At 40.2% G+C, this 17935-nt stretch overlaps 1 protein-coding gene across 14 annotated transcripts in view; it reads left to right on the plus strand.

The window, feature by feature from the left end:
• DST (dystonin) overlaps nt 1–17935 on the plus strand; it is a 315735-nt gene that overhangs the window by 221963 nt on the left and 75837 nt on the right. For all 14 annotated transcript variants that reach the window (XM_087774769.1, XM_087774770.1, XM_087774782.1 and 11 more), the window contains 8 exons: nt 364–520; nt 785–911; nt 3293–3355; nt 4303–4538; nt 6207–6336; nt 7922–8121; nt 9568–10063; nt 11036–12510. In XM_087774769.1, coding sequence (XP_087630895.1) covers nt 364–520; nt 785–911; nt 3293–3355; nt 4303–4538; nt 6207–6336; nt 7922–8121; nt 9568–10063; nt 11036–12510 — 2884 coding nt within the window. The remainder of the gene's footprint in view (nt 1–363; nt 521–784; nt 912–3292; nt 3356–4302; nt 4539–6206; nt 6337–7921; nt 8122–9567; nt 10064–11035; nt 12511–17935) is intronic.

Consider the following 17935-nt stretch of genomic DNA (forward strand, 5'->3'; position numbering starts at 1 on the left):
GTCTGTGTGGTTCAAGAACTCTAATGTTGGCTGTAAAGACAAGTAACTCTTCTCAAATTTTGTGACATTCACAGGAGTCCTGTTAGTTCTAAGCAAATCCTACCTTTCCCCTTTTCTGATGGAATATATACTATTTGGAATCAGGCTGCAAAGGAAAACTGAAGAAAGTATTAGAACTTCCATACAAGTTACCTGTACAGCAAGACTAGATTTTCTGCATTCTGCTCATATCCATAAAATTAGGTTTTGTGACTCTTTGACTTTAGGAACAGCAATATTAGATTGATATATGTGTTGGCTTAATTATCAGAAGGAATACTGACATTCAGTGCTCAATTTCTTTTGTTGTCTTTAATTATCTAGAGAAGAGGATGTATCATCTTGTCAGAAACAAATGGATACTTTCGAGCTCCTTGTAGAATCATTGAAGAAATGGGTAAAAGAGACAACAGAACGAATTCCAGCAGTGCAGCCCTCTCTGAATACAGAGGAGTTAAAGAAGCCTTTGGAAGATACATTGGTAAGACATTGTAGATGAGAAGTGAAATATGGCTGAAGGGAACAGAGCATCTGTTAGTAACATAAAAGTACAGACTTAAGGGGTAAGCAGCCTCAGTAATTGGGACTGGGGAGCTTGCAGTCTGCATTTACATTCCCATTTCCTATGCATGTTTGGATATACTGCAGAGGATTCCAAGTAGGAAGGTTGTTCCTTTCTCTATACTAAATCTTTTAAGTTTGAAATCAGTTTTGTAGTGAACAAATGACTGTTTTTCTTAACCAGAATTTGAAAGATGAATGGACGTTAAAAGCACCTGAACTGCAGAAAATGAATAGCAAAGGAACATTGCTGTGTAATCTAATTACTGCTGTGACGTCTCCTGCCAAACTGAGAGCAGTTGCAAAATCAGGTATGCATTTGTATAATCAGGTAAGCCTAACATTTCAGGAGGTTTTAAAACCTTCAAGACAAAAATTAAAATATTTAACCCTTGGATTACCTTTCTGAATATTATGGCTTGTAAGAAGTCAGTTAGCCATGTTTGTTCTGACTCTTATTTAAACTGTCTAACTGCTGTAGTAATTCAGTACACATTCTGATTGCTTTACACTGCCAAAATAGCATAAAAGCACTTTGATGTAAATGATTAACATGTCCTAAAGCTGTTACTTCAGTATGTAATTCCCAGGTAATGAACAAAATGAACAGTATCACAGTTGCCTTCACCTCATCCCAGAAAAACTTCTGATAATGAGAAACGGACTTATTCTGATCAGTGTTCAGTGCTTCACAGATCCACCAAGTCTGCAAGTAGGACAAATACAAGCCCTGCTTTTGCAAATATTGATGTACCTGCACACCTTTGCTGCCATAGAGAGACCTCTTTCATGGCCACAAGGCTATTCTGTGTGACACCAAGCAAACACATAAAGGTTTACAGAGTCACAAAGATTTTGTTAAAAGGGTCATCAGGACATGGTTTAGAAAGTGAGCCTAGGCCAACCTGCTCATCCCAGTATGATAGCATAATTAATACTAGTCAATATTTTAGTTGAATCAACTCCATATCCCAGCATGACCTTCCTGGGTGTTATAATGGCCATAAGCCCATTTTCAGTCAATTCTTGAATTTATTTCTAGACCTAGTCAGTTCAAGTGTGTTGGCATTCCTTGGTCATCTGCAAAGGACTGGGAGGATGGGGACTGCCAGAGGATACCTATTTGGCAAGAGTAGAGCACTTTTTTTTTTTTTCCTATCTCTTTGTAGTAGCTGCCTCTGATTTCATTCTTGTTTGAATTTTAAATAAAAATCTTTCAAAAAACATTTTGGAACTTTTTGTGGGATATTTGGGCTCCTTCCTCTGGCCCTTTCTCTATTCCTATGCATCCAAATAGAAAAATAATTAAACAACTCGCATATACAAGCAGCTGTAATCCTCCAGACTAGAGTATTTGCCCTCCTAGACAAGAGCTGTACTGTGTATCACTTAATCACAGTTATAAATACCACAGTCCAGCTAATAGAGCATGAAGATTTACAAGACTGGGGCCTGTGACTCCTCTTATTTGGTTTATTTTCTCTTGCCATCCTCCAGCTGCCACTAATGGGGTCCTCACCGTCCAGCTGGTACTGTGGGGTGGATGCATAGCCTTTTCCAAGGCAACCGTTAATCTTTCTCAGTTAATTGCTCATCTGGGAATACGTATGTGCAGGAGAGCGGGAAGTGATTCTCCTTGCAGTTCTCTGTGGCTTGACCATGTGCCCAGCTCTGTGGTCTGATGATGTTTTACAAAGCCCATGTAGCCCTGGTTCCAGAGGCTTTGAAATTATTTTTAATTAGTCAGGCTGCCTGGGTGAGTGGCTGCCTCCGAGTGACAGTAAGGACTTCACATGTAACAGTAAGGACTGCACATTGCAATCCCTGTCACGGAGCACCTGCTCAAGTCTTGCTCATGACAAGATAGAGAGGGATTCATCTGGTTGGTATCAAGAGCATTTTGTGCAGAGGTACAGTGCTGCTTAATCAGAGAATTATTTAGGTTGGGAAAGACCGTCATTGAGTCCAACCGTTAACCTAACACTGCCAAGTCCACTGCTAAACCATGTCCCTAAGCACCACATCTACCCGTCTTTTAAATGCCTCCAGGGATGGGGACTCAGCCGCCTGCCTGGTGGGTAAAGGTGTCCTGAGTAAGCAGTGCCTTTGGTTGTGGTGTCTGCAGTGACCACTGTGGGCTTCTTTTCTGTTTAAAGTTTAGTGCTCTCCTCAGAGTGTCAGCATTTGCCAGCTAGCCCACTCACAGGCCGTACCCAGGCATGGCTGGGTAAAACCATGGCAGTAGGGAACAGGTTCCTTTTGGGGAGAGGAAGGAAGTGATGTTAGCCATACGGATGTGAGTAGTCCTCACAGCTAGGGCATAGACCTTTGTCCACTATAGTCGTCATTTATTTAGCATAGTATTGTGAGCAGTTGGACTGCTTATACATCAGGCATATGTGCATAAGTATATGTGCATCATGTGCACACCCACCCGCTATGCATATGCTGTGCATATGTGGTACCACTTATGGTACTAGCTGGCTGGAGCAGCTTAAAACATAAAGCAGCCTTAAAATATATAAAACAGTCTAAACAAAATATTTGCTCTTACAAGGCTAGCATTCAGATACTTCTTTAATGTTACAATGAGAGCTATGTATCATGTTGTTTTGAAGAGGAAATGCAGGGCTGGGTTTTTGGTGGGAAAAGGCCCAGATAAGCATGGGACTTGGTTTCTCCTGATCCACAGGTGGCACAATGTTAAATGGTGAAGGAGGAGCTCCAGGAACTCAGGATTTCCTGAAAAATAAAGGTCAGTAAAAATTTCAGGATGTGATAAAGAAATGCACTTGCCAATTACTGTTAAATATGTAAGTATTTTTAAAATGTTGTATATAGATCTGCTTGTAGCAGTCACTACTAGACTGAAATTTCACATCACCGTCACGTAAGGAAACTATATTGACTAGGACATGATGCTAAAATTAATTGTAAAAATACCTACCTTCAATATTTTCTTTGAAGACAGATAAAATCTGACTGTGTTTTCTGAATCAATATACCCCATGGCTTTTGAGAAAATCCTAACGTGTATATGTGGTTTGAAATTTAACACTCACCAGCATTCACGACACGCACATACACAAACATACATATACAAAGACATCCAATTTACGTATGTTTGTATCACTATATGTGACCAACCCCTTTACAGAAACAAAGGAACTTACATAGGCCCTTTATATGTGCTTATGGAGAGCCACTTACCAAGTCCCAAGTCTGCAGTGTCCGTTCTCCTAAACTACAGTCTACTTAGTACACAGTCTGCCTGTTGTGCTCTCTTAGTGATAAAACACATTTATAATGGTACATGAATGTGAGCAGAATACTATTGCAGTAATGTTAGGCTGTCATGTAAGTAACTGAACTGTAATCCAGTATGTTCAACTTTTTGTCATGGCATTGTTGCTTAAAATATTAAAATAACAATGGGTAGAAAGATTGTAAGGTATTTGTGGTATTTGCGTACCTGTGTATTAATGATTTCTGTGAAATGAGAAGCTCTTGCAAATAGGTCATTCAGACGTAGTGTTACCACGTTTAGAGTGAACTAGAAATAACTCTAACACTTTCAGTGACTTCTTATTTGGGGAATTACTAGCTATTGTAACTCAGAGTACTGTTTAGAAGTTCTTGAAGTCTATTGTTTGAAGGGCTTGTAACCTCTAACATAGTCTTTGTGCATCTCTCCTTTTACAGAACTGACAACTGTTCAACAAGCCATGTCTGATGTAAATCACAGTTACGAACATTTGGGAGTTTTATTGAAGGAAAAGATTTCAGAACTAGAAAGTATGCTTTCAAAAATGCAGAATATTCAGGAAGAATCGACCTCAATGATGCAGTGGTTGCAAAAAATGGACAAAACTGCATCAGATTGGGAAGCTGCTCCAACTGATAGCGAAGCGGTTAAAGCCCAAGTTGAGCAACATAAGGTACTTTGTGCCTTCAAAAAAATACTCTTTCTTGCAGTTATTGGGCAAATTCTATGTGAACAACTTATATCTCAGCCTAGCTTAATGTTGCAGAGAGTATTTAAATGATCTAGTAAGCATGCCAGTCAGGCTTAGAGCAAATCTGGCAAACTGTGTCAGTGGAGTAAAAAGAGCACTGTGTCAGAGAGGAGTTGTGCAGGTCAGAAAATAATTATTTTGGTGGCCAGTTTAAATAGGTGAGGCTATATTGATTATGCAATAAACTTATTTGATCTCCGTAGTGGTTTAGAGATATATACTGGATTGCTTGTAAGATCTGAAAGGCCATATCTGTCCAAAAGCTGTTTCTGCAGCTGCTGGTTTACTGACACTCCACAGACCTCCCGGTTGCTGCAGCTGCAGTGGCTTATGCCTATTCCAAGGCAGTGTTTCTCTTCAGCAGCCATGTCATGCTTGTTAAGTTATATAGCTGCACAACAGTCTCCTCCCTGCTTTTAAATTGATATGAGAAAACCACTGAATCAGCAGTAAGCTTCTGTCCTGTTTCAGCGTTGGAGATGTATGCTCCTCTAGCAATAAAGGACAATATTTACACATGTAAAGGTTCATCTATGAAGGGAAATGTAATGGATAGGGAAAATTCTTTCCTTGCCTGTGACTAAACAAGGACAGAACTTGATTCAGCTGAGGTGCTTCTTTTATATTTGGTGGGTAACCCTTAAAAATTAACCTGAACAGCTACTAACTTCCCTCAGACTTGGAAAACATTCAGTCCTAAAACTCAGACTAAATGTGGAAGAAAACTAGCTCCTTACTTTTTAACAGAGAATGTGCAAAGCTAGTGAGCATCTTGCCCTCAGTGTGGTAATAGAAGAGTATCCACAGATAGAAAACTGAGTGAGTTCTCAGGCAAGAGCCTGGGATCATCCTTCTGATGCAGCTGGACCTTTTACTAAAAGTTCTAAATCAAGCACAGGTTTGTTCAGTGTTTATTTTAGTGAGGTTTGGATAATTAAAATGCAGCTCCACGGGGCAAGCTTTATTACTTAAGGGTATTCATGTAAGAGCTCTTTGCCAGACATAAGGACTGTTCCCTTCTCTCTGTAAGAACAGCATGATTAGGAATTGCTGGGGCATCTCAGTCTCCTGCTATGTCTACACTTTCAGCTATGGTGCTCTTTATACTATAGTTCTAGATGATCTACAAGAAGCAGTCTGTCTGTGATAGCCGGACTTCCACTGAGATAAATGAGGCTACACCGCACTCCTCTCTGTTGGTGCTAGCTGGGTTATTTCTGCTGTGAGCTGTACTGTGCATTAGTCAGTCTGCCTGCTGTACAAGAACAGATTCCAAGTGTATGTGAATATGATGAGACCTAGTGGATCTTATTTATCTGAATTCTTCTAGTTCTGTCACTTGTTCAAATTAAACAATAATTGTTATTATTAGTATAGTTTAAATCTGTCAGGTTATCTCTTCTAAAAAAATTGACCGGCAACATATGCCATTATAAAGTGTTTTGAGATTCATAGCAGAAAAGTAGTATATAAGTGCTAGATATTTATTGTTTATCTTCATGCTTGGCATCTCAGTATTATGGATTTCAAACTTCACACTTTACCGTTCTTTAGTGTCTTACTTATTTATTTTATCACTTGAATTTGCAGCTTTTTGAAACTGAATTAAAGCAAAGTGCGAATAAAGTGCAGGAACTAAAGGACAAAGTGACAGAGATGTTGGAGAAGAACCCCGACTCTCCTGAGGCACCCAAGTGGAGACAAATGTTGGATAAAATAGGTACTTCAGTAAAGCTGTATTATAGCTCAGACTGATTTGGAAGTTGTTTTATTATGAGCTTTTTTTAATGTATTAGCAATCACTAGTATTTTTAATATCTTGCTCCCTTCTACCCCTTAAATTCTGTAGAAAGAACTCCTGTTACAAGGGTGGATCTGGAGTAGTTCCACTGATCTCCTTGGGCTTTGAATGTATATCAGTGCAGTTGAGAGAGGCTATAGCTTGACTTGTTTGAGAGGGCTTTATCTTTTTCAAACAGTGTGCGGCTAAAACTTGACTGGTCAGTTATTGCTCCAGATACATATGTTGTTCTCCTTACAAAATATAACAAATTAAGTTAATTCTAATTTCATGGAAAGAACGGTTTGAGTTGTTGGTAATGCTTTTCTGTATGCTTTTTTCCCATGCACTAGTAGCTTTTGTCATTTTGTGGTTTTGGTGGCTTTTTGCCATTTTCTAAAACTGATTCCATAAATTTTGCCAAAAAACATGGAAATGACCACGTTTGGACAACAGATTTTGAGATACTGCAATGCATAATTTTCATGAGCTTTTAAAAATTCTTCTTAGGTTTGTCGTATTTTAAATAAATCATAGGTCAATCTTGTTTCATATCGATAGGCATTTCTATGGATACACCAATAATAATTTTAAAGCTGAGAATTTTTCTGATCTGTCCTGTTTGTAAGTGAAACTGAAAAGTTTAAGTAGCAGGTAAGGTCTCCAAGAGAACTTGAGTAGTGTTGAAAGGGAATTAATACAGAATGAGCAGAGGTCAGAGACAGTGAAGTAGCAAAAGAAACTGAAAAAAACACAGGTAAAATTCAGGGACAAGGAGAGTTAGCAAAATATCGGAGCTGACTGAGCAAGCACTGATGGTATCACAGAGGGAAAGGGGAAGTGATAAGACTGTAAGACTTAATGGCTCCTTGGGAAGCCACTTGCTACAAGTGGAAGAGACCATGGATTGGCCTAGTGTGAACCTAAGCTCACACAGCGCTTTTGAAATACCTGTGTACAGAAGTACTCTCATTGCCTGTCATGAGGTACCTGGTTTAGATGTTTAAATGAGGGAGTTAATCTCCACAGGCTCCTAATGCAGCCATTTGAAAGACGTGTGCTCCTTCAGAGGGCTGTTCAGAGCAGAAGCCTAAATTAGGGCTTCTGCTCACCCTTGGAAAGGTATCTGTTTCTTTTTACTGAAAAAGCAGGAAGATGTGTTTATCTAAATCAGGCACCTAAGTTATAACTGAGTACAGCCCTTTGGCTTTTACGTCATTTGAGACCAAAGCCTAAATTTGGTGGTCTTTCACTTAGTAATATTCTAATCCAATTTTATTACATGTTGTATATTCATTGCTCTAAAAATTCTGCACGCGGCTGTACTAAACTGCAGACCTTTATCCAAGTGTATATGGATCTGACTGTTAAAAGATGTATTTGCCGAGTCACTGCAATAAGGCATCTGGAGTTAATCAGCAAGAAGCCTTATTAGAGAGCTCTGTTTATGTTTCATATATAGTCTGCTGTCTGACAGCCCATCTGCTAGAACACGCATGCAATATGTTAACATTGTCATTTTTAGATTCCAAATGGAAAGAGCTCAATCAAGTTACATCTGAGAGACAACAAAAACTGGAGGAGTCTTCAAATTACCTGACCCAGTTCCAGACAGCAGAAGCTCAGTTAAAGCACTGGCTTGTAGAAAAGGAGCTAATGGTCAGCGTCCTGGGGCCGCTATCAATTGATCCCAATATGCTGAATACACAAAAGCAACAGGTTCAGGTGAGTAATGTCAACATGCGTTATTGATTTAAGTTTCTTCTGCTTTTTTGCTATTAGCAAAGTACTGTTTTGCATTTAGATAGAGTACGGCACAGTTAGTAAGAGCTATTACATTTGTTTATCAGCAAATATCAGCTTCAGTCGTACTTGACTACAGTAATGACAAGGAAAAAATTATAAGAGTGAAGAGAGATCAGAACACCTAAAGGAAAAAAATGTTGAGGAGATCCTGATCCTCTGATACATTTTTGTGTTTTGACCATACTGTGGTTTCTCTGTAGTCGAATGAAAATGTTCCTTTGAAGTTTTATTAATTTCAGTGTGTATATAACATTTTATGGTCAGTCCTCATATACAGTCTATGCTGTAGAACTAGCTTTTTGAGATTTTATTCACTTGACTGTGCCAGTAGCTAGTAAAAATATAAAGGTAAGTGAAATGCAATACTGTGAATAGATATGGGGCCAAGAGTGTGCAAGACAAAAGAAAAAGTCTAAAGAAAAAGTGGAGTAGTTTACTTACAGAAATACAGTGAACTGCAGACAAAAGTAACAAAAGTTAAATCCTACGAAGTTGCAGAAACTAGAAATTTTCATTTCAAACATTTCTGTTGCTGACAGTTATTTTACACTGTGATGAAAAATAACATTTTTATTTTGCAAAAATATTATTAAGACTGGTATATCAATACTGATTAAAATGAAGTGTTTAAAACATGAACTATGTTCTAATACTATGTGAAAATTGCCTAATATTGGTTTGCAAGTGCTTCAGAAATCTAGACAGCTGGCATAAGACTATCATATATCACTTAAGAGTCCTTAAAAGTTAAACCTAATTGACTTAAAAAGAAAGGGTTTGGAATGTTCTGTAAAGTAAAATCGTGATATTTGTCCCTTCTCCTGCAAGCACTGTGGCTTACTGTCAAAAAAAAATAAATACTGAGAACCAATGATGTAAACTTTAAAGGTCTTAGAGTACACATTCAGTCATTTTGTGAATTATCCAAATATTCTCTGTGCTATAATAACACATTGCAATATTATGTCAGAATACACCTTCTTTGAAGTTCTATCTTAAGACAAATATCAAAACTGTCTAGGAAAGAAGACATTGCTTGAAACTAAACAGCGATTATTTTACTTGGTACAGTTACTTAATTACTGTAGTATTAACAGAATTCATTGTTTACTTGTATCTGCTGATTGAATTTCTATTAGATGATCTGTAAAGTAACCTCATTTTTTCTGGTTCTTTGATGTAAGTGCTTGGAAACAACACAGTTTATGTCTAGAAGAAGCAATTATTTCACTGGCTTTTAAACTTGGAGATCGATTACTCAATAAGAGAGTTTAGCTACAAAAAACTCTACATGAGTTTTGTCAGAAGCACTTTGCTTCTTTTTTTCATGAGGTAAATGCTTTTTAAGATTTTCTTTCTTCCCAGATTCTGCTCAAAGAGTTTGACACCAGAAAGCCACAATACGAGCAGTTAACTATGGCTGGTGAAGGGATTCTGAAGAGACCCGGTGAACATTCACCCTCCCATGAAATTGTAAAAGAGCAACTGACAGCTGTGGCACAAAAATGGGACAGTCTAACTGGGCAACTGAGGAACAGATGTGACCGAATTGACCAAGCCATTGTCAAAAGCACAGAGTATCAAAGTCTACTCAGAAGTCTGTCTGATAAGCTAAGTGCCTTGGATAGCAAACTAAGCAGTAGCCTGGCTGTGAGTACACGGCCTGATGCTGTGAAACAACAACTGGAAATTGCTAGAGAAATGAAGGAGGAAATAGAACAGGAAATGAAGAATATAAATGCAGCTCAAGCTCTTTGTGAGGAGCTCTCAACACTGGTTGGAGAAGAGTATTTGAAAGCAGAACTTACGAGGCAGTTAGATGGCATCTTAAAATCGTTTAAGGATATTGAGCAAAAATCAGGTTAGTATTTATTTAAAGAAAAACAGTAACTAAGGCATAAAGTAAAGCATGTAGCCTCATTTGTCTTTATAGAGATGTTGAGTGAGCTGAGCCTAATGCCAGCTCTCTATCCGGCCCAACTCCCAAGCATTTGTACATTAGAATTTAGGAGAGTCCCCATACCTTGAAAAGGTAAAAAAAATACTTGGGATCTCTAGTGAACAGTTTGGGAGAGAATCTGGAGCACAGTAGCAGGGCTGCTTTTCTCATCTCTTCCTTCAGGTGCATCTTCACTGAATTAGAATACCAAAAGAGGATGGTATTCATTGTGCTACCTAACTGTATAGGTGCAGAGCATAAGGCAAAATTGTAATTTTTAGGCAAGCACCGGTTAATGGCTTGATGAAATGCAGTGGTAATTGTATAATACTGCTTGTGACAGAAGAAGGCCAGTAGTCTGCAGCCTTCCCTTACCCTGTGAACAACAGAACTGAGCAAGTAATACACTGCAAGCAATATCATACTTTATTCTCCCTAACAGCTTCAGATTTAGCTTTTTAATTTCCTCTGGTCACAAGGAACTTCAAAGGATCTCCCTAAGAGCACATATTGCTTGCAGGCCATGAGTTAGACACTGCTAGGCTAGATTACTTAATACTCCCTGTGCTTACACTTCATAAGATGAAACACAACTGTGTGGTTTTTACCCCCAAAATCTGCCTGAATGGGATTCATGTAGCCACAGATCGGCTAAGTTCACCTCATTTGATTCATGTCCAAATGCCTTCACTGCTCTGCTGTAGTACAGGCACAAGTCTGTCCTTGCAAGAGACTTGGTTGACTTGGTTGTCTTCCAGTTGAACGCCGCATACTAAGGACCAGCTTTCATTACATTAATGATCACTCACAATAGGATCAATATCAATTATTATTTCTTCACTGAATGCTAGCAGGTTCTCATAACGAGCCTCTGTGCTGTCTTCTCTTTTGTAGATAACCATGTTCAGCAGCTTCAGTCAGCGTATGCTGCTTCTCATCAGTTCCAGCAAATGTCTAAGGACTTTCAGGCCTGGCTAGGCAAAAAGAAAGAAGAGCTGAACCAGGCTCATCCTGTATCAGCCAAACTTGATGTCTTGCAGTCACTAATTGAAGAACAGAAAGATTTCAAGAAGACCATGACCAATCAGGTTAGTTCATATGAAAAAATTGTTGCAGAAGGAGAAAGTATCTTACAGAAGACTCAAGGAGCTGACAAAGCAGCATTACAATCCCAAATTGCCACACTCAGAAGTAACTGGGATGAAATGAATAAGCAGGTAAAAGAAAGGGAAGATAAATTAGCAGATTGTCTGGAGAAAGCCCTCAAATACAAGCAGCATGTAGAAAATCTGCAGCCATGGATAGAGAAATGCCAAAGCAACCTGTGTGAATTAAAAGTTGGCATAAACCCTGTTGAAATAGAGGATTGTATTGTTCAGGTGAAGGCCTGGCAGAAGGACCTGGATAAACACCATGGGATGGTGGAGCTATTAAATCATACTGCTGAAAGTTTGCTCAGTGCAAGTCAAACAGATAAAGAAATTGTTCAAGAAGAAACAAAGGTGCTGAATCAGAAAGTGAATGTGGTCACAGAACAATTACATAAGAAGAGAGAGTGCTTGGAAAATATGGCACAAAGGCTGAAGGAGTTTCAGGAATCATCGAGGGAAACTGAAAAGCAACTTAAAAGTGCCAAAGAGCATCTGGAAGCTCACGACTCGCTTGGACCTCAGTCATTCAGTAACAAACACCTGACAATGATGCAGGCCCAGCAGAAAGCCTTGCAGGCTTTAAAGCCTCATGTTGATTTAGCAAAAAAGCTTGCCCAAGACCTGGTGGTAGAAGCTTCTGATTCAGCAGGTGTTTCTGACCTTTTGCTCCAAGCTGAATCTTTGGAGCGAGAATACACTGCAGTGAATCAGCAGGTTGAAGATAGGTGCTCGTTCTTAGAGACAAAACTTCAGGGAATTGGCCATTTCCAAAACAGCATCCGGGAGATGTTCTCACAGTTTGCAGAGTTTGATGATGAACTTGATAGTATGGCTCCAGTGGGGAGAGATCTCGAGGTACTGCGATCACAGAGAGAGGACATAAAACGTTTCCTGAAAAAGCTGGAGGATCTTATCATGAATAATGAAAATGCTAATAAAAACTGTAAAATGATGCTAGCCACAGAAGCTGAAGCTTCTCCTGATCTTGTTGGTATAAAAAGAGACTTGGAAGCTTTAAATAAACAGTGCAACAAGCTACTAGACAGAGCAAAAGCCAGGGAAGATCAAGTGGAAGGTACTATTAGCCGTGTTGAGGAGTTTTACAGTAAGCTAGAAGAATTTTCCAGTCTGCTTGGGAGAGCTGAAGAACATGAAGAGTCACAAGGTCCTGTTGGAATGGAAACGGAGACTATTAATCAGCAGCTGAATACATTCAAGGTAGGAAGATTTCTTTCTTACTACAATGAAGTATTTTACCACAATGCAATTTTATTAAATATCATTGTGAAAGGGATTGGTTAAGTGCAGACCTTGGAGGAGTCTTGTTTCATAGCAGTCAGTTCTACTTGTGTGCTTTTTATCTGTTTTGAATGGGATATCTTCTCGTGCTCCAGAGCAGCTTTCCTTTGCTACAGCTCAGCAGACACTGGTAACTTTGCATCCCAGCTCACAGTTCCTGCACCCCAGTTCCCTCTTCACCTCTATTCACTGTCTTCTTTCCTTATGCGATCCATCTACCTTTTGTGGTTTTGAGAACGGCATATTGTCTCTATTCTGATATCCATGTATTACACAAACTTTCTTCTTCACTGTGGTGTGAGTTTTAGACTCCAGTGTTCACATACCAGCCCATATTCACTTTGATAACCTGAATAGTTCAGTTTTTTTCACGTGGGTATAGGCTTCAGCATATGTAGGTTTAAGACATTACTTTTTGCCGTTTTCTGTTCCGATACACTGGCCAGTTTCACCTCACTGAATCCCGCCCTTACCTAGAAACATCCTAGTGAGAAGAAATCGGGTAAAATAAACCCCCTTTTATATTGGGAGTTTACTGTAGTATCCCTATCCAAAACGCACTTTGGAGCTTCTGTGCACAGCTTTTTTTAATATGCCAGTTAGCAATCCTTGTCTAGCTCAAAAAAATGCATTGCAGTGATAGTGGGTGTAAATTGTTCTTTGGTGCTGAAGTGAAGTACAGATATTTGCTTGTTTTAGGTTACAATAAATGAATTTCCAGTGCTTGCTGGAAAGATTTATAAATCCTACCGATGTAAGCAGTGTTTGAAAAAGATCATAAATCTCCTAATGGCCATATAGTAGCACTGAATATTCTGTGCTGCTTTGGTTTCATTTCAATCTAATATTGATTCGAATGTTTGTATGACTTGTACATTAGTTCACAGTTAATAACAAACCTTCATGACAGGATTTGATAAACCATGCTGTTAAAAAGATGACGTTGGGAAAAAGTCATTACATGCTTGGCCCAACAGAGGGTGCATTTTGCTTGTTTAAACTAAACCATATTAGAAAGGAAAACTAAAACTGAAAACTTTAATCTGGGAATTTCGGATGCAAGTTTTGATGATCTTTCAGAATGAATAAATAGAGACAAAAATCTTGAACAAATAGTTACATTATGAGGAGATTCCATTAGACTGGGAGGATTAAAGTTGTATGCCAGTCTGTCCTAACAAGTCTATCTCAATTTAAAAGAGAAACAAATGGCTTTTCTTTGTATATGGTTAGTAAAACACTTTGGATATCAGAAAAAAGCAAAACCTGCTGCTGTGATTGCTCTTGCTTATGCTGACTGGACAGGATTTCAGTTGTGGCCAGTTTGTGATCTCTGATTTTACCATATTTCTTGCGTTTTCAAACATTAGATGCAGCTTCAGGTCTTTGTTACTACATGTATGTATCTCTACATATATCTTTTTTTGGCTACAAAGACAATGCTTTTAGGGGGAAGCAACCTGATGAGCAGACAGTAGAGGAATCCGGTTCCCTGTGAGTTGTCTCAGGGTTTTACTTTGTCAGGGCGTTGGACGGGACACAGCAATTGTACAAATCAGGAGTGAGAGCCTTCCCTGGTCTGTGCAGGCCTGTGGGGAGGTAGTGTCCCTGCAACCAAAGAGCTTGTATGGTGAGGACATGGTTTAGTGGTGGACTTGGCAGTGCTAGGTTAACAGTTGGACTCGATGATCTTAAGGGTCTTTTCCAACCTTAATGATTCTATGATTCCATGAAAAAGACCAAAAAACCTGGAGAGGTGTAAAGGAGAACAGCGATAGCAGCATGTTTATATCCAGACGTCTACTCCAGCATTGTATTTATATTACATATTTGTAAGCTTAGAAATGTGTTTTGCTTGAAGCAACTATTTCAGGCCACGCTTTTGCTTACAAGTGAAAACACAATGCCATTAAACAGGAGGTGAAAAACGATGAAAAGGTGAAGGGGTTGTTTAAATAAGTGAGGAGCAAATGCAGGAATAAAGCAGCAGAGTGGGGAGCCTTTCAAGAAAGGAAATAGGAAGGCCTGAGTGGGAAATTTTAACTAGGTGAGGGTGGTAGGTTTCAAAGGGATACTGGTAGCAGGAGGATCAGGATCAACAATTACTCGCCTAATACTCAGTGTGAGTGCTGCTGGGGCACAGCAAAATTACAGTAGGTAATGTACCTCTTCATACTCTTTGCCCTTCCAGAGAGCAGTTTTACCTGAGGCAGCAAACTGTAGGGAGACTGGCTCCCACAAATCCTGCTCCACTCGCCGTGTATTTGCTCACATGTTTGTGCACGTACGCAAACACACACAACCTGAAAATGTGGCTCTGGCCACAAAACCACAGTCTAGCTCCTTATGTCTTTAGCTTCTGTGGTCAAGTACAATCAACTTCTGTTCCTCAAGAGTGAAGCAAAAGAGTTGTTCTTTGGTAGATAGATTTATTCACATGAAATCTTAAGGGAAGGATCTCGTGTAATGGGCCAGAGGTGGTTTTTGTGGTTTGACCAATTTTTATGTACAAAGAGTTAGAGCTTTGTGTGTCTTCTTGGCATGACATTAAAATGCATAGTTATTTTAAAAAAAAATAAACAGGCTTTGAGTTGTATTTTTTTATATATATATATAATATATACACATATACATACTTGTTTTATTTATGTTCCTTCTTTGTAATCTACTTATTCCAGTCAGTATAGAGTGTTAAATTCAAACTACTTATTGTCAGTGTGAAACTCTATTACAATGCAGATACAAAATTTGCTTTCTGTAAATGAAAATCTCCAGTGGAGTTCATTTGAAAGTAGAACCATGACTGACTTCACAAAGTACTCCAGGAAGAGTATAATCAAGTGAAGAATTTGTCTCAATTAATATAAAACACACAAAATTAATTACTAATTAACTCAGCTTTGTTAAGACTTTTTTTCCCCCGAAGTCTGTATGCAATGCACAGATTGGTACTAAAAGGAGATTGCAGTAAGTTAGGGCTGTTGAGCTACACTGAGTCTGTCACCTTTCTTCAAAAGCAAAACACAAAAGAATTGTGCAAACGAGCTGAACTGAACGCTCTGGGTTTGGGTAGCCACACAGTGCTAGGATGTTTGCAGTAAGAGCAGTATTTGCAGCTAGTTTCTCTCTGAAATAGAGAAAGAAAAAAACCAGAAGTTGAATTAGTTTCCTTCTTGAAACCTTTGCACAATTCTTTGTACTGCCATTAAAAGGCATTCTTAGTAAAACCAACATGGCACTGTTACAGCTTTCATCAGTATATGGTTCATTTGATTTTTGCTTTTATTTTTGGAACAAAAGTAGATGTAGTCTTTAGAGGTTGCCTTCTAATTGGACATTGTGGGAATTTTTAGCTAGTCTGAGTATTCCTGCCAATGAGCTTGAACTAAGATTCTAATTGGCTTAAGTTAGTTGTGTAGAGGGTGCCTGTCCTCTGATTTTCACTTTGAAGGCAGATAATGTTGAAAGAATAATCAGCGGTTTCTCTTCATGCTCAGTAAGAAATGAAAAGTGTTGCGTTTCCCATGCACTGGTTTACAAACCCTGGAATGAGATACTAACCTTCCTTGGGATTTACTAGTTAGGGTATGTGTTGAAAAGCAAAGGTAAAATAAGCAACTGTTTAAACTTTTTTTAAATATTGCACTTGCAAGTGACTAATGCGTCATATGGAAGTCTTCAGTAGATGCGGTAAAAAATGGTAACATATTTTTAAAATGTTAATAAAATAATTTTGCTGTTGAACAAATACAGACCAATTTCAGTTATATACTTCCCCTATAAAATGGTGCAGCACTCCTTGAATTCCGTAAGGATCTGTTTGTGGGTGTTTTGGGTGAGAATAACCACGGATGACAGGACCTCAAAAAATGCTTTTCTCATCTTTACCGTTACAGTATACATTCTCAACTAGAGAATCCAGAGGTGAATATCTGTTTGGCATAATTTTAGTATGTTATGGCTGCTCACCAAAGAGGAGGAAGAGAGAATTTGTCTCACGTGACTTTAGTATTTTGATATGTAGCTGACTGTATATCAACTAAAGCAGTAAACAAGAAGTGTGGTGTGTTTGTATTTCTTGCATACAGTGTATCCTGCTCGCTGCTTAACTCAGGAAGCTCCAGCTGGTTGTAGTTAATGCCCTGTGTGAAGTTTTAGCACTAAGTGCCGTATGCTGTCCTTAAACCGAGGTCTGAATTGTCCCTGTAACTGATGGCTGCTGTCTCACAAGCAGCGCAGGGCTCTGGTCATTAGGGGTAGGGTTCCTACTGGCGCAGAGCAGCTTCGTCGTGACAGCTTCTGCTGTACTGTTGGCGAGGTACCTGTGTGTCTCCCAGCCCTTCGCCTACCTGGTTATGAGCTAGAAGTGTAGGTGCAAAGTGTTGAACAGTATTTAAAAGATGTAAATGTCCAAAACCTGAATCTTTGTCCTGTTAGGCTGCTTTTGTGCTGCTCTAAGTCCCATTAAAAAAAAGTTTTTCAGATATAGATACTTTTTTCTGGCATTTTAGTGTTTCTTTCGGAGGGAGCGGGGTGGCTTGGCTCGGCTGCGTTCCTGGGAGGGTGGTTGTCCTGTCAGGCGATGCCACGCTGAGCTGTTGCCTCAGAGCCAGGAACGGAGGCTGAAGAGAATCAAAACTGGACCGAAGGTCTGTCTTTGCGTGTCCAATGGAGTAATATGTAACTATTCCAAGACCTAATCACTAAAGACGAGTTTGGGGGATTTTTAAAATACTACACAGATAAACTTTCAATTTCACTTTTCGTGTGGAAGCGTCCATTTAAATGACGGCCTTATCGGGTGGGGTGACCGGCTGCGGCCGGTGGTTATAAAAGCAATGCGCGTCGTGACCAGAATTTCTCCCGGGAAAGCCAGCCGGCGGGAGCGGCGTCGGCTCCCCTCAGCGGGCCGCGCCCTGCCCGCCTTCTCCCGGCGGGGGCCACCCTGCCCCGGCGGCCCCCGCCAGCGCTGCCCGGCGGGCTGAGGCGTGCGTGGTGTCAGCGGGCGGCGGGGCCTCCCGCCGCGGCCCTGCCCGCCGCCCGGCAGCGGCAGAGCGATGAGCGAGCAGTGAAGGCGCCGGGGGGGGGCTGAGGAGACGAGGAGGCGGCGGGGAGGGGGGAGCCCCCCAGAGCGGCGCTCCGGGGGCGGGCGGGCCGGTAGCAGATGTTGCCTGAAGAGCGAAACGGGGCGTTTCTTACGGCTCGGGGCTGGGAGGGCGCCGCCGGCCCGCAGGAGAGCGGGGCGAGCCGGGGAGCTGGACGGCTTCGCCGGGCGGTAGGCGCCGGCGCTCGCTGAGGGTGGGTTTCCCCTCCTTGGCCGTCTTCTTCGCAGCTGCGCTTCAGA

The sequence above is a fragment of the Nipponia nippon genome, unplaced genomic scaffold (assembly GCF_047370975.1).
Source record: "Nipponia nippon isolate SJK-2023a ecotype South Korea unplaced genomic scaffold, ASM4737097v1 scaffold_4, whole genome shotgun sequence".
In the NCBI taxonomy this organism is placed as follows: Eukaryota; Metazoa; Chordata; class Aves; order Pelecaniformes; family Threskiornithidae; genus Nipponia; species Nipponia nippon.